The sequence below is a fragment of the Camelus dromedarius genome, chromosome 11 (genome assembly GCF_036321535.1).
Source record: "Camelus dromedarius isolate mCamDro1 chromosome 11, mCamDro1.pat, whole genome shotgun sequence".
Lineage (NCBI taxonomy): Eukaryota > Metazoa > Chordata > Mammalia > Artiodactyla > Camelidae > Camelus > Camelus dromedarius.
Genome location: NC_087446.1, coordinates 14,518,990 through 14,535,830, shown reverse-complemented (window position 1 = coordinate 14,535,830; position 16,841 = coordinate 14,518,990). Strand labels below are relative to the sequence as shown.

At 43.4% G+C, this 16,841-nt stretch overlaps 1 protein-coding gene across 1 annotated transcript in view; it reads right to left on the bottom strand.

The window, feature by feature from the left end:
• Positions 1-607: 607 nt before the first annotated feature.
• The window catches only part of TPH2 (tryptophan hydroxylase 2), an 83,334-nt gene continuing 67,100 nt past the window's right edge, over positions 608-16,841 (bottom strand). Inside the window, exons 9-11 of the mRNA XM_010988215.3 lie at positions 10,450-10,545; positions 1,949-2,082; positions 608-1,816 (exon numbers count right to left, since the gene is read on the bottom strand). Of these exons, the coding sequence (XP_010986517.2) occupies positions 1,642-1,816; positions 1,949-2,082; positions 10,450-10,545 (405 nt within the window). The 3' untranslated portion in view covers positions 608-1,641. The remainder of the gene's footprint in view (positions 1,817-1,948; positions 2,083-10,449; positions 10,546-16,841) is intronic.

Genomic DNA, 16,841 nt, shown 5'->3' with positions numbered 1-16,841 from the left:
CCCTTCTCAAAAACTCATCCTGAGAATCCTTCAGAAATGAAAGATCCTCAGTAGTTAAGATGACTAACATTCAAACCTCTGATTATTCGTTGTAATTTTACCTCTCTCTGATGAATATTTTAACTCCGTCTCATGTTCTTCCTGAATATATTTAGTCTAAAATTTTTGACTCGTACAAGAGTACAAGTCAAACTGGCCATACAAGAGTATGAATTAGTTCGAAATGATATGTAATTTCTTATTTAAAGAACACCCTTGGAAATTGCTCAAGGAAATATTTTAGAATTGCTCACTTAAAAGTCATTTCGTCATCTTATCCTTCTCTGCTTTTTCTTGCCCACTCCTTCCTCCACCCCAGTATTCTGTGCTGCCAAAGCAGAGTTAGAAGAACAGTGGTTGCATTTGTTGAGGGAATCAGAAGATGCTAAAATTCATTCACTCATTCTGCAATTTTTTATTTGTTCACTTAATCACCTGATTAAATCACTCTGCCTCTTAGGGCAGAGATGACCAGAAATTCGTGGTGTATCACTACTGTTTGCCTAAACTTGCTCAAACTTTGGGCAAGTAGACAAGACTCCCAGAGAGCCAGCTTGGTCTGGGGCTGTGAGAGGAAACATCAAGTCCTATTTAGTGATAGTTTTGTGGTTAGGTTTGAAAAGCATTAGTTTCCCTTCTCTGACTACACATAAATGCATGCATACACCACACTGAACGTCTTAGCAATCCAAAAATGAGATGCAATGGGCTGTCAATGTTGGCGCACGACAAACTGTGCTACTTTGGACAAATTACTTAACCTCTCTGAGCCTCAATTTCTGTATCACTGAAATCACTGAAAGCTCTATGATATTATTGTTCTCCAGGAGAAATGGGTTAAACACCTCAGCATGATAATTCACTTTATTCCAGCATAAAATTCATAGTCCCAAGATTTATTCCCCACTGTTCAGTCGTTCTTAATGTCCTTTCTGTAAGTGTTTTCTTCCAAAATACTTTGGGAAGCATGCCACAACTCAGTTTCTATAAAGCCAGTACAACTTACATATTCTACTTCTAAAAGCTTTTTTTTTTTTCACATTGTATAAATAATCAACCTAAAAGCCATTCCCCCTAAAGTGTTCACTACTTCCAATTTTTGAAACAGAATACTGAATCTTTTGTTAATGTGATGGGAAGTTTCATACAATTCTGGGTTTATCTCAAATAATGCTGTGAGAACACTGATACGAGCGAAAATAGAAACAGTTTCACTGCTATTTTCATTTTATCTAATGAACACAGAAGAAAGGCTCAGCTCTGAAAAAGAAAAGGTCACACGCTAGAATCATAAGAGGGCTATTTGTTACCAATTTTAAATAGCTGCGGTTTGGTTGAGGACACTGAGCAAGAATGTCAAATCTACTTAAGACATTTAAATGTATTACGATCTTTCATACAATGAGTAGTTATCTGTCATCAAGTTTTTTATGGTGTCTTTTCACACACTGACACAGTAAGTTACAAGTAGGTAGAAATATACAGAATTGCACGCTTACTACCCCAGCCATGACACAGAAAGCTATTGGCATTAAATGACATTGACTGAAATGCTGCTAAGCCCCCAGAAGATCACACTGGCAACGACACTGGTCCCAGGCATCAGATCCCCAGATACTGGTTCATTTTGTTCAAGGCATCACACACTGTGTTCAAATCGCTGCGGAGGTCCTGCACCACGTTTTCAATACTCCTGGTGTCTTTCAGAATTTCAATGCTCTGGGTGTAGGGATTGAAGTAGACTGAGAAGGGACGGGTAATTGACTTTGCAAAGTCCCTGCAAAATTACCAGAAAGATATGCAATCAAGCCATTTTGGTTCAAGAGCTGGAGAGAAGGAAGGAACAGAGCCAGAAAAAAAAAAAAATGTTTAAAGTTATTTTCTCTGGATGGAAGGAAAATACAGTTACCTCATCTTTTCTTTGGCTTCTTCAAAACTTTCTGAAACAAAGTAGGCTTCCTGGAAGGTGGTGATAAGGCATTCCTGTAAGCAAGTGGTCTTTGGGTCAAAGGCTTTCACACACGCCTGGTCAGAAAGCGCATGCTGCAAAACACACCGCAAAACCCGTTAAACCCCACAATGAGGCTTCCAGTGTGTCACGATGTCACACGGCTACAACACAGCTCCGTCGTTTGATGGAACTGCTCGGTTACTAATCTACCATGAAATAAGGAACTCTCCCGTATGCAGGGTAAATTGACTGTTAAGGGGTTTTGTTTGTTTGTTTGTTTGTTTGTTTGTTTTTAAGTCTGTTAGCTGCAGAGGAGGAAAAAATGAGATTACAGTATTATGTTATTTATTATCAGCCAAATTCATGCTGAAGGACACTTCACAGCTGTATCCCCACAGAAATGGAATTTTAAATCTCCGCTACGAATAGAAGCAGGAAAGCATAAATAGGGTCCTAAATATGAGCAACGGACTGAAATTTCCCTCAAACGGCAGAAGTAATAATTACCTGCGTGGAGAGGTAATTGGGACTCTGACCGAACTATTTGTGAACTCACTACGAGACATTTTGAGGCCAGGTACTGTGTATCAACAGAGGCTGGAGTGGGCCTGCATAAGAGGGTACCTGCAAAGCGTTCATTTACCTTTCACCAAGCACAGTAGAGCAATATACAGCAGATAAATATTGCCAGGTGGGAAAAAAAGAGCTAATATTAATAGTTATAGTTATGCCCGGAGCAGGTATTAGGGAAACAGGAAAACTAATGTAATTACTCTTTGAACTATCATTAGCCCTGTTCAGATCACTCCATGACTGGCACTGCAAACAGCAAGGAACCGTGGATGACTGTTCCCTCCAGATAAACTCAGTGATGCTAAAAATTAGCGCTCGTTCCTGCCACGTGCCACCTGCCTATTTATAGCCCCTGGATGGTGGTGTGCACACAGAATATGCCTAAGAATCACTGAGGAGTTTGTGAAACATGCAGACAGTCAGACCTCAATTTTATTTGGTAAATCTGGATGAATCCCCAAACTCTGCAGGTTAAAGGCGTCCAAAGTGACTCAGACTCAGGCAGCTGTGAACTAGAGTCTCTCTTTCTTCATTTAAAGAGTAAATCCGTTGGGAGAGCGAGGCAGAGAGAGGAAGGGGTAGCAGAAACGGCCTTCAACTGAGTTAGAAAACTCGGGGTCCGGTCCAGGTGTTCTGATAACTGGATAACCTTGGCAAATGATTTCACCTCCTTGGGCCTCTGTTTCCTCAAGTGTAAATGAGAGGTTTGGGCCAGGTGACTTCGGAAGACACTCTCTTCCAGCCTCTGGATTCCACCCAAAGCACTCTTCACATCTCTGACTGCTAAGGTTTCCTGGAGAAACACTGAAAAACCTTTCCTATTCAGTATTCTTTGTGCATTCCCCCAACAGTTTCAGAATGCGTGGAATGATCTGCAGTCTCCACGAAGGAGGTGGTGGTTTCCTAAGTCTGAAAATACAGCTGTGAACCCAAGGACTGACGGGCGAGAGAGGAGAGCACAGGGTCCTGTCCCGTGGGTGAGTTGATTTCCTGCAAAGTTCCGTTGTCCAGATCAAAGCACGTGTGAGTAAGGGAATGCAGAGGGCTTCTCAGAGTGAACTTTTTTTTTTGGCCCACAGAACAACTTCATTATAAGCAGAATATCACAACACCAGCAGATGCATTTGTGCTAGATTCAATGCAGTGCAGGGGACTTGGGGTTCCATGTGACTAATAATTCTGTCCACATTCTTAAAACAACTTCACAGTTTCAAGAAACAAAATGCATTTTGATGAGAGCCGTCGCCTCCCCCGCAAAGAATCAGGCTCCTATTGGCTCGCCACGCTTTTTAGAATTACAAGTGGCTTTCTTTGCAGCCATGTGCTCTTGGTGCGTTTTATTTAGTACGGGGCTCTAACTGCCCCTTTATCCATCAGGACCCGTGAAAAGGAGGACAGTGGCTGACTCAGCGTCCTTGAGGTTTGCACGCTCTCATCCCCGCATTCAGGGCCCTGGGCAGAGGGGTAGTGGAACGGGCTATATGCATATTTAAGCCATGGGTCCCTCAGGGCTTCCCTGCTGCACCAAAGACTTCACTGGGTCAAGGACAAGCACAGAAGAGGATGAAACATATCCACTTTGGTCTGCAACGCTGTGATAAGACATTAGCAGCCTCAGCAGTCACCATGGGTAGAGGATGTCTCTGGAAGGTGTGCACCCAGTAACGGAGGCTGAAATCAGTATTGTTTTAGAAAAATGTACTAAATACTAGGATGAGCTCATTTTGTCATTTTAACAGGTAAAGGGGGAGACAGCAGACCAAGGAAACTCCCAGAGGGCAAGGTGCTCTGCCCCAGACTTCAAGAAAAGTCAGTGGATTCACAGCATATAATTTGAGGCAAAGACCATTAGGCAGTGTAATCTCACACTTGCCTAATGTAATAATCAAAGGGAAAACTGGAAGCTGATTTTCTAAGCTTTCAACAGTGCAGTCTATCTTCAGGATCCTGATGTGTCCAACATGCTGGTTACCTGCTGGGGTCCCCTCCATCCATGGAGTATGGGACCAGTTCTGTTCCTTGGTTGTTACAAATATGAGGATGATAATGGTACCCAAAGATTCGCCCGGAGAATGCAAAGAGCCCAGAGTCGGGGGAGCAGCCACTGAGTGAGGCCAACAAATGAGGTAGCGATCATACCTGTAAGTGCTCTCATTTACTGCGGGGGAGCTCTCCTGTGTGATGACTACCAGGAGCATCCAGGCAGCCCCTAAGGTCCCCTGTTTCTGAACACTAAGGCGTGGCACAAGGGCTATAAAATAACATTCGTGTCTCCATTGATTCCAAAGCCCACTGCGCAGTAGAGCTGCCCAGTTTGCTTCTCAAGTCCGATCCACATCTCTCTAAGCCACTTTGGTTTCAGGAAGCAGCTGCGATGCCCTCTCTTCTACGTCCAGAGTTGATTCTCTGTAAACATAGAGTCAAACTGCCTGATGCCTCCAGGGAACTCTGTGGAATCCTTCCCAAAGTGTGAACGGCCTGATATCCTGAAGTCTGCAAGAATTCATCCAATTTCCCGCAGAGAGAGGCTTCTTAATGCTCAGAGAATCTGGCTGACAGTCTTTTACTCTCAAGCCATTTTAAAAGTGCAGGAACATTTGAGAATCACCTCCTCCAATCTAAATGCCCTCTAAGAGGGCTGTTTTGGATTTACCCATAGTGTGAAAGACAAGAACATGGGACCTGGAGCCGGGAGACCTGGATTCTTAAGGTAGCTGACCAAAAGAGTGAAAATTCCCCACATTAGGATGCAGTTTCCTCTTTGATCAACTGAAAAGATCTTATCCACAAGAATTCTAAAGCTCCTCTTGCCATACAGCTATCACAGGGCCTGCAAATACACAGCCCTCTCACCACCATCCCCCACCTCCAGCCCAGCCAGCACCAACTGACCAGAGCAGCCCTTCCCACTCTTTCCAACCGAGACAGCCGTTACCAATTAATAAGCTTTAGTGCACAAATTACAACTTACTTACCAGTCCAGCCTTTTATATAAAAAAAAAGTCTTTTCAACATCAGCAATTTGCCAGAACCCAATTAGTTCCTACATGACTGGGGGCAAGTTATTTCATCTCTGTAAGCCTATTCCAGTGTGCATCTGGAAAATGGGGATACGTACAGTATCTATAACTTAGGAAGGTGGGAAGAATTAAACGGGGTTAACTCATTCAAAGTGCCTGGCCGGTGGGAAGTGCTCCATAAATCTCGCTGTCATTGCCACTTCAGCCTCCAGATGACGCTTGGGGTACAGAGGCACCTGTACCTTCCGACATCAGTGCAGCTCCTCGGAGCCCACAGAGAAAGGAACGTGGTCCTAGCTCTGGGGCTGCTGGGTCCTGGACCGCAACAGCACCCACCCTGAGCTCATCAGTTTAAAATCTTCCTTCCTCCCAGCCACCTGCCTTTGCAATAACACAGAGTTATGATCTCAACTCTTCTAGATATAAACTTGTGATCCTCACCCTCTATATTAGGACTGGTTACAGTTGGGAAAAAAGCTTAAGTGTGAAGTCTAGGTAGTCTGGACCCTAGACTCTGAGTAAAAATTGGCAAACACCTCACCACTCACACTACAATCATCTCTTCCCACTTTCGAACAACAAACATACAGATTTGTATATGTACGTAGGTATGTAACATTTTTGAACCTCCCTCAAATGCTCTCCCTGCTAACCAAACACAGCGGGGTAGCGACGTCCCTCTTGCCAAACCGGCTGAGGATGGCACTGCATTTTATTTTATCAGTGATGTTGAAAGCTTCAGCAGTTTGAATCAGCCGCAGAGGGGAGGGAACAAACTCCCTCTTCAAGTAACCCCTCCATAGAAACCAAAGACCCTCTCCAGTTCCTGGAGTCCTGTACTTGCTTGGTCGTGACTAACAGCGCTGCTTCAGGAAAGCAAAGGACAGAGGAAGGGAGGGGCGAGCCACCCGTATACATGGTAAAGGCATGAGAGTTCAGATGCTCTCTGAGTCCCAGCTCCGGCCACCCCGCTGACCTACTGGACGACCTCAGGGAACCCACGGACGCCTCGGGCCTCTTCTCTGCCACCCGGCAGTGATTCTGACCTCCTCGCAGAGTTGCGGCAAGTGGTAGTCAATATGAACAACTGCAATAAATATAAAGCTGTCCTATGAATGCTGATGAACAGCTATATAAAAGCAATGCAATAAGTTCACTGTGCAAGGGTATCCTAAAACTAAAACCAAAATAATAATAGCAGTTAAAATGTTTAAAACCATCAGCTTCGTCAAAACTGAAAAGCAGAACTGATGTGTTCGTATGCAATATTCCGTTGACTCCTGTGGGGTAGGTGCTAAAGCCATTTACAGAAAAAAATCTAATCTCTGCCCTTAAGGAAACAAAGAACTAGACTTCACTCTTACCCATGAAAAAGAAGGGGAAATTGCCTTTTGCTTTTGAGATGGATTAACTTTTTGAGATAAGACTCAGCCCATTCATCAATTGGCAATCAGTTCCTTACCACCTAATGTGAACCAACTTCACTGTTGCTTCTCAGAGAGAATGAGATTCAACAAGACCTATAATCATCACTTTCTTAGCTCTTCTCTTCCAGAGACTTCAAGTTCCTTGAAATCTGAGACTCAATTTTGAGTTCGCTGAATAAAATAAGTGAATGAGTGAATACTAATTTTTTAAATGAGAAACTTATATATTTAGGGCAACTCTGAGATAGAAAAGATGCAAAAGGAAACACATGCCAGAGCATGGGTGAACAGCAAGCAATTATCCTATTTTCAACCTTTTCTAAAAGGCAGTTTTCCAGGTGATCTAACTCATTATTAACCGCTTCCCACAGTGATGAAGATATGAAAAGGCCCTTCCCAAATACACTTTGGGGATTCCTGAAAGTACATCACAGAACAAATAATTCGAATGAGAGAGCAATCATTGCTGAGATTAAGAAAAGTTTTTATAGTCATCAGATTTACATTAGCTTTTACAATCATTTCTATATTTATTTCATTTCTGTCTTCAAAGATTAAAAAAAAAAAAAGCATTGTCCAAAAATAAGCCATTACTGTCCCAAAAAACTAGAGGGAAAAATGAAAGTTATCCTCCGAACTACAGATACACCACTCGGAAGTACCTGGCCAGCTGTGAAGTGTGACATTTACATCCTGGAAAATTTAGCCTCTTAAAGCACACATTTTAAAACGTGTTCCATTCAAGGAAAGTGGAGGAATTGTGGATAGTTATGTAAAAGTTATAAAGACTACATCAAAACCTCCAACAACTTACCAGGGACCTAGCGTATGGGCTGCAGCTGGAACAGCAGAAATGTTTTACCGCAAAAGGTGACTGCGTTCAAAACTGTAAGTGCGTCTGCACAGGAATTATTATAATGCTGTTAATAATGTCATCCCACCTGGGCCCAGGACTAGCCTTTGTTCATTCAAATAAATGTCGGACAGACGTCTTCATGAGCACAGTGAGAGGGTTCTGGACGCTCACACCGAGTGGGGCAGGGATGGGCTGAGGGGAGGGCTGCTAAGGAAAGGTCTCATGTTCTGTATTCTCTGTGAACAATCAGAAGACATTTCTTATAGAAATAATTTCTGAGTTGTAAAAATGGTCCAAAGGAGCAATCGTGGGGATGCTGGAGTGTTGAAATTTGGGAATGGAAGAATGCTAATGACCAGAGTTGATGGACCAGAACGAGAAGACTCACGGCAGACAATGCCCTTCAGTGTCCACGTTTCTGGCTGATTTCCATTTCCAGATGACTCGGTCCGCACCAACAGGAACAAAAACAACAGATTCACCCCACTGCTGCCTACACATGCCTCATTAGCCAGACCAGAGGACCCTGTCGGAAGTTGGGACCATGAGAGAGATTTTGCTTCTTTTGTTTCTGGTGTAGTTTATAAGCCCTCTGAGGAGAATGTAAATAGATGTAGCTCAGGAGAATTTTCTGCCTAATTCTTTTTTCAGGGAAATCAAGAAACACTCTCCAGAAGGCATGAGTCTTACATCATGCTATTGCTGTGGGCTTTGGCCAGGGCACTGAGATGAATCCCAAATGAACTTTTTTGTTGTGTAGAACTTACTGGGGGAAGAAAAAAAACTGTACCACATTACATTGGGTTTTTGTTATATCAAACATTATCATCTATTCCAAGGCAGGCAGGACCTCGGACAGCTCCCATAATAGGCCAGGCTTTGAGTGGCGGGCGCACACTGCTGTCTGCGGACTGATTCCACACCTCACCCTCCCCTTATCCATCCTTCCCACTCCCCCAAAATCAGCGTGCACGGCAGGACCCTCGTCAGGAAGCCTTCCCAGGTGTGGTCCAAAACGTCCCAGGCACAACTCACACTGTGATTATGTATCATCTTGCTGGTTTACCTCCTGCACTAGAGTGTAAGCACCTTGAAAACAGGGACCCCAGGCAATACTCTAATGGTCCAGGCTCAGATCCTGGAGCCTGGACTTGGGACCACCTCCGACACTCATCAGCTGTGTGACCTGGAACAAGATCCTTAATGTCTTTATGCCTCAGTTTTCTCATCTGTGAGAATGATGTTACTTATCCCGTTGGGTTGTTACGAGAATTAAGTGGGTGACTATGTTTAAAGCACTGAAAACACTAAGGTCTATTTAAGTATCCCTTGAGGAAGTTATCTTCTTTTTTTTCTTGTTTAATGTTTATTTAGCAACTGTTCTATTTTGGGGGGAGGCGGGATAATTAGGTTTGTTTGTTTGTTTATTTATTTATATAATGGAGGTACTGGGGATTGAACCCAGGACCTCACGCATGCTAAACATGTGCTCTACCACTGAGCTACACCCTCCCTCCCTGTTATCTTCTTTGTATTCTTGTTCTTCACCATTATTATTTGTCTTTGTACCCTCACTGCCTGGCACAGTACATGCACGTAGTAGGTGCTCAGCCAAACGTCTGCAGAATGAATGAATGAAGGAATGATGCCATAAAGTGAGTGGACTCAATGCAACTACAGTTCAACCGCACCCTTCAAAAGTACAAACATCCAAACATCCAATAATCATATATATCCAGTTATCTTACGTAAGGATAATCAATCCTCAAAATAAAAACCTAGGATAGTCTATAATCTCGATCTTAGTCTGAATAGTCAAAGAAAGGTTAAATTATTTTCAGGACCATTTCCAGATCATACATCACAATGCATTCTAAATTCATCAGAATTTGCCATCCCCCAATGGTATAGATAGTCATTCTTAAGTAACCAGAATATTTAAATGATCAGAATGCCCCTGATACCAATATTTCTGAAAAAAATGATCATTTTACTGTATTTTAAGGCAAAAAAAATTATCATCGCTTAGGCATCGCTACATGTATTAGATACGTGTCTGACCACATGTTTCTTTAGGTGGGTTTTTTTTTAATTGCATATGCCCATAAATGTTTTAATTTACATTAATTTTTGAAGAAGCTAAAATAACCTCAAATTCCCCTTTGGGAAGGAGACGCTGGGGAACCCAAGGGTGCCATGAGGGTGACAGAAAAGAGAGTAGCCAAGCCACCCTCACGAGGGAATTTCCATCAGTAGCTCAGGGCGAGCTCAGTGCCCGCTCCTCGGTGCTACATGTAGGCCAGTCATTTGTCCCCCAGCACTGGAGCATACATTCGTCATCCCTGCTGATCTGTGCACACGGCTGCTCATCCGTCTGAGTCACACCCCACACCCAGCAAAGGCAGGACCCATTTTCGGAAGTGCAAAAAGTCAGGTCAGCACTCACACAGGAGGTGCCAGATCCTCTGCACTAAATATTTATGGGGCCTCTGCGAGTAGAAAGGCTCTGACAGACAAATCAATACTTTCCATGACCTTGAACCAGTCTGCCCGGGAAGGATATTTTCGTTCACAGCATCATACCTTCAATTCTCCAATGGAGGAGAGCAGGCCGGCTCCGTATGCCCGCAGCTGCCCTTCTTGCTTGCAAAGGCCAAACTCAATCGTGAAGAAATAGCACTGAGAACAAAAGAAAAAAAAAAAGGACACACATCCAGTGAACTGGGCAACAAGTTCTTCTGTAGGATAAAGTGACACTTGAAATAAAATGGTGCACCGTGCATAATTTCTTCAGCACTGTCAGTTTAAATACATTTGAATCAAGAACATTTACTGTCATTATTCTTTTGCTTAATAATCCCTCCCTAGGTTACAGGTATATGGGAAAAGTATTAACTACTAAGAGTCTGATGCTTCCTGGATTCTGAAACCCTATGCATCAAATCTTATCCCCTGCAATGATTTTCAAAATTTTTAAAAAGCACAGATTTAGAAACAAATGAATATGTCACAGTGATAACACCATAAGAATATGCTACTATATTTACTAAGCCGTGGTTCAGTAACATAAATAAGTCCATGTAAATGTGGGAAAATGGCTTGGAATTCAGTAATACCAAACGGATTTTTTGCCGTTTGTTTATTCACTCAACAAACATTTGTTGAGTTCCTACTATGTGCCAATGTGTGCTGAAGAAAGAAAGAGAGATCAAGAAAGCAAGTATATGCCTACCAAATTACCATTTCCTTAGCAAAATTTTGAATGTATATCTCTGTATGCACCTACATATATATATAATTACATGCAGATATAAATACATATAGTAAGACCATTTCATTTGCCTGAGTTTTACCAGCTTCCCCAAGATATTAAAATCTACAATTGCTTCTATTGGGTTCCTAGGAAATCAGCCTAGACAGAGAGAAATCTCTGTACAACCAAAAAACTCACCATGCTTTTGAGAGGGGCTGAAAGCATACTATCTGTGCTCTGAGAGGAAAATGAGAAACTGACAATAAGCAATAAAAATGACACCAAATTGGAGGAGGGTACAGTTCAGTAGTAGGGCACATGCCTAGCATGCACAAGGGCATGGGTTCAATTTGAAAAAAAAATTACATCAAATTAACACTGTCCTGCATTACTGATGATGTAGCAATGAAGGTGTTGAGAAAGAAGAGAATTTAAACACCCCTGAAAGGGGACAGAAAAGAAGAATTATTTCTAGCCTGTGGCAGTTTGCTCTATTTTTATTTGGAGGCTCAGATGTTGCCTGGTTCTGGAGGGTTTTATGCTTTTTTAAATGTGAGGATGCTCTCTGAAGTTAAGTGGTCAGTGATCTACAGTGGTCTGGACCCAAAGGACTGGCCATTTCAGGTCACGGAGCTGAACCTCCAGAGGCCAAATTTCCTTTCCCAATTCATGTCCCAAAGAGGCTAAAATTACAGCCCTTCCCACTGTCGTCACCATCCAGAGCCCCCGCCAGCACTCCTCTTTACTCTGTTCTGACTTGTCTGTCTTTCCCATCACACCACTGTTTTGACATAGTCTCTACTTTATGTGTGGCATGTGCTATTTGTCATCTGTCCCCCCCGACTAGACTGTCATCTCCATGAGGGCAGTATCCCTGTCTGTCCATCTGGAACAGTTTCCCAGTCTCAGCAGTACCGACACGTTAGGCTGGATAACTCCTGGCTGGGGTGGGGGTGTCCTGTACATTACAGGATGTTTAGCAGTATCCCTGGCCTCGGTCCACTAGATGCCAGGAGCAACCCCCACCCCAGTTTTAACCGCCAATAATGTCTCCAGACATTGAAAAATGTCCCCAGAGGGGCGACATCACTCCTGGCTGAGAACAACTGATAAAGGATAGTGTCAGAAACATCGTAAGAACTCAATAAATATTTGGTGAATAGATAAATAGCAAATGAATTACTTCTAAGTTAGGTTTGTTGTGTGGCTACAGGACTTGGAGGATAGAAACACACTGAGGCTGAGTTCCAGTCTCATCCCTGCTTCCAATTAACTATGTGACCACAACCTCTCTGGGCTTAGTTTTCTGGCCTACGACATTCATTCATTCATTCACTTTTTCTACAAACACTCCTACAAACCTACTATACACCTGACCCTGCCCTAACAGAGAACAAGGCAATGAAGTTCCCGTCCCACCCAGCATGCTACTGGGATGGGACAGCCAACAACAATAACAACAGCAAAAATCAGCAATATAGGATAATTCCAGGTGAAATCTGCTGTACACATAAGAAAATCGTGTGACATGTTAGCTATCAAGCAGACAAAATGGCTGTTTTAGATGGAGGGGTTGGGGAAGGTCTCTCTGTCAGAGTGATATTTAAGCTGCAACCTGCTTGAAAATCAGTCTTTTGTTAAAGAAATAGAAAAGCCACTTGTGTCAAGTTCTAGAGCAAAGAGTGTTCCCAGCAAAGGAAAAAGCAAATGCAAAGGCCCAGGGGCAGGGACAGACTTGTATTTCCTAGGGCAATGGGGAGCCATTGGAAGGTTTTGGGCAGGAGGGAGATGGGTTCTGACTTTATTTTCGAAAGATCACACTGGTGCTGGGTAACGAGCAGACTGTAGGGGATGAAGAGTGGGAGCAGACAGACCCATTCGAAGGTGGTGGTAGCCAAGAGACAAGGGTAGTGAGCGACTTAGACTGTGACTTGGGCTGGGGTAGCAGGGGGTTGGGAGAAATCAGGATCACAGAGGCCTCAGGAGAAGAACCAAAATAAGGGACGTGAATGTGTGTTTAAGAGGATGTAATGTGCAGCACAGGGAATACGGTCAATAGCATTGTAACAAGTCTGTATGCAGACAGACCATAACCAGACTTATCATGGTGATCATTTTGTAATGCACAGAAACATCGAATCACTACGTGCTACGCCGGAAACTAACATCATATTATAAGTCACATATACTTCAGTTACAGAAAAGAAAGAAGAGTTAAAATACAGCCCTCAAGCCTGTCCTCCAAAAAATTTTGCACAATTGTGGGCACGATGGAACGAGGTGATCATACAGTCATACAACAAGCGGCCTGGAAGCTCAGTCTCTTATTTTACCAAAATGAAAACGCAGGTTTAAGGAGAGGAAGTGATTTACCCGGGACCAGTCTAGATGGTGACACTTAAGAGATCTAGAGATCAGCGTTTTAGGAGCTCAACATCTGTCACTTTTTAAGGTTTCCAGGTAAAAGACTAACTGATGCACAATTTCCCTTGCCACCAAAAAATGGGGAAATTATAGTCTAAGTCAGGAAAACTAGAATCTCGTGGCATCTTCTTAGTGTGTCTCCGGCTGATTTCTTTCATTTGTATTGCATTTATATAGCACAGGATGTGGAATCCTTGCAGCCTTAATGTTGAATATAGAAGAGTTTGTGAAAAAAAAAACGTGCTGTCATGTTCAAAAGCCTCCAGAATAGTGCAGATATGGAGCCAGCTACAGGAGCATGTAGGTCAGCCTATGATGTGCGTAATTAATACATAATGCATGGCTCTGGTTATGATACAAATCAAAGCCAGCTGAGAGAGCCCCTGAAAAAATCTGGGAACCACACATGCGGTCTTCACGTAGATCTGGCATCCTGTCCTGGTTTGAGGCAGGAATGTAAAGGTCTGCGTCAACTCAACTAAAGATTCCAAGCTAAATCCATCAGTGTATCCTTGGTCCTTGTGCTTCTAGAATCAGAGCAACCTCAGAGGAGAGAGCCACCGGGTGCTTCCTTCCCGTTGCTTAGAACGCTCTCTGGCCCCATCCCTCACCTGGGAATCCTTCCAGAGACTCTGACCCTACACAGCTCCATCTGCTCTTTGCCTGTCTGCCTTTCCCTCTGGTTCCCCGCTGTCCTCAACTGAGGAATGAGCCTAGAGGATGTTTCTACAGCCGCCTCTTCCCAGAAAATTAGACCTTTTGCCTCCAGACAGCTTTCCATTTGCAGCTCCAGGTGTGGCTCACAGTTAGAGAGAAATGGTAAAATGTTCCCGAACCTCAGGTGTTGGCAAAATTTGAATTATGGACTTGCTCGGGATAATTTTTCTCATTCTGTTTTTAATGCCAGTGGAGAACTCAAAATGCAAAAAGATCCTGGGTGTGATCATTAGTGGGGGGCAGGGGGCAACTGCACGTGACTTCTGTCTGGTTTTAAATCCAAAGCCTACAAATAAAATCAAACAAAATAATGTTAAATTAAGTAAAAAAGATAATAGTGTAGAAGCTGTAAACCTTGCCATTTAACTGAGGGTAAAGTTCTCAGTGATTGTGCACATGTGCACTCTGCTTTAGTAAAACACTGTCCAAGCCACAAATAAATAAATGCAAAGCCTGCTTAAAGCTGGACTGAATGACCCCTTGGAGACCCTGCAGAATTCAAGGGTAACTAATTGCTCCTTGAAATTTTAAGAAAATAAAATTTGTTTTCCTCATAGCACTCTCCAGATGTGAATCTGTAATATACTCCCTACAGATTTACCAAATAAATATCTTACCTATTATCCAAAAAAAAAAAAAAAAAAAACCCAAAAAACAAAACAAAAAAAAACCCTAAACCTTTTAAGAACTCCCGTAAAAGAAAACAGCAGTCTTGGGCCACTAAGGTCTTTTAAACAGAAACGGACAATAATCCAAAGACTAACACCTCTCAAATTGAAGGGTACCTTTCATCAAAGCTGAGCTCATGAATTCCAAGTTTTACATACCACTAATTATATGTAATTATTTATAAATATTTTATTTGAATATAATTACATGTAATCATTCACTGAAAACCAAAACAGGAAATGATAGATCGGACCTCTTTTCTGAGAGGAAAGCAGAGTCATTTACATACAAACAGTCATTAAGCAGAAGAAGGTCTGAGTGACAATGCGAAATCCAAACAGGGCGGTGGGGCAGAGCCAGGATGAGCTAGCAGGTGGGCGCGTAGGAAAATGAGATAGGTCGCCCAATGCTGCCATCTTCAGGTCACTGCTGATAGTACACCACTCTGCGCCGGTTCTGGTCTAGCCAAACGCGCAGCAAGTGCGTGCAGGAAGGAACTCAGTCCAGGGCCACTGAGCACACCAACAAAATCCACCTGGTCCCTGCTGAGTTATAAAGGACAGGCTAGACATCCTTCTTATGTCTGGTGTTAGGTGCCTGAAGCTCTTGCTAAGTCACGTACTCCAACTAAAGAGATGTACACGTTTTTCAATCTCTTTTCAACTTTTTGTTTGAGGGGGTGGAGGTAACTACGTTCATTTACTTATTTATTTTTAATGGAGGTACTGGGGATTCAACCCAGGACCTCGTGCATGCTAAGCACACGCTGTACCACTGAGCTATACCCACCCCCCGCCCCTCACCACCACTTCGTCATGATCTAGAAAATAAACTCCCAATACTTATGAAGCTGGGGCCTTCAGGACCCTGCCCCACACAAGTGTAATGAACGTCTCCTCTGTTTGGTACCCATGTCACAACGAAAGGCTCAGTCCCAGAAAGGAAGAATGCCACGCAAAGATGTCCCGACACCAAGGGTCTGCACCTCCCATAGATGCAGATAAAAATGCAGACAACAACACAGAGAAAGGGCCCTGGGTCTCACAGCCTTGCTTTCTCTTACATCTTTCTATCGAACAACTAGCATGTCAAAGAATACAACTGAAAAAATGTTGAGAACGTGAAGTGGGTCCAAGGTTCCCACCCACTCACCCCTCTATCACTCAGCCCCAGCTGAGTTTTAGCTGCATCAAATTTCAGTTTACAGGCAGCAAGTACCTTCTCACCTTTGGCCAAAATTCCCTTAACCTTGAAACTGCAAATGATAACAGGACTGGAACAGGAATGAGGCTTGAGAGCTAAGCAGGAAGCTTTGGGATAGAAACAATCCACATCCGGAGACAACAGTGACAACGGAGGCTGCCTTGCTTAAGCCACGGAGGTCTCACTGCCCCCAAAAAGCCTCCCAATCACCACTTAATTGTCACAAGGTAGGAGACTTCCCACCAGACAGCAATTTGCTCATTGTTTCTTTGACCATTTAAACTGCCAGCACTCCCAAGAGTCGCACATAAAACCAAATTTGCAGTGATTACCCCCAGACTTTGTTTGCAGAGCGAGGGTTCCTGACTAGGGACACACTCTCTGGGGCTGGGCCTCAAAAGATAGCAGAGGGGGATTCCTCCTGCTTCATTGGTTTACCCAGGGCTAGTCCCGTGTAAAATACAAGTGTAAGAAATGCTGGAAACTTAGAGCTGGAAGACATTGGTCTCCTGCAGTCTGGGGGCTTCAGCCGCTCCGTTACCACCGGCTGTTCACACCATGTCTCAAAGCCACCCCTTGGCAAAAGGAAGCCACCTGCCATGTGCTCACAGAACTGGGGGCCAGTCACCGCCTAGATCCTAGGTATCGCTGTCCAGATGCCTTGCAGGCGCAGCTACACTTAGCTATCCGCACACTCCTATTTTACTAT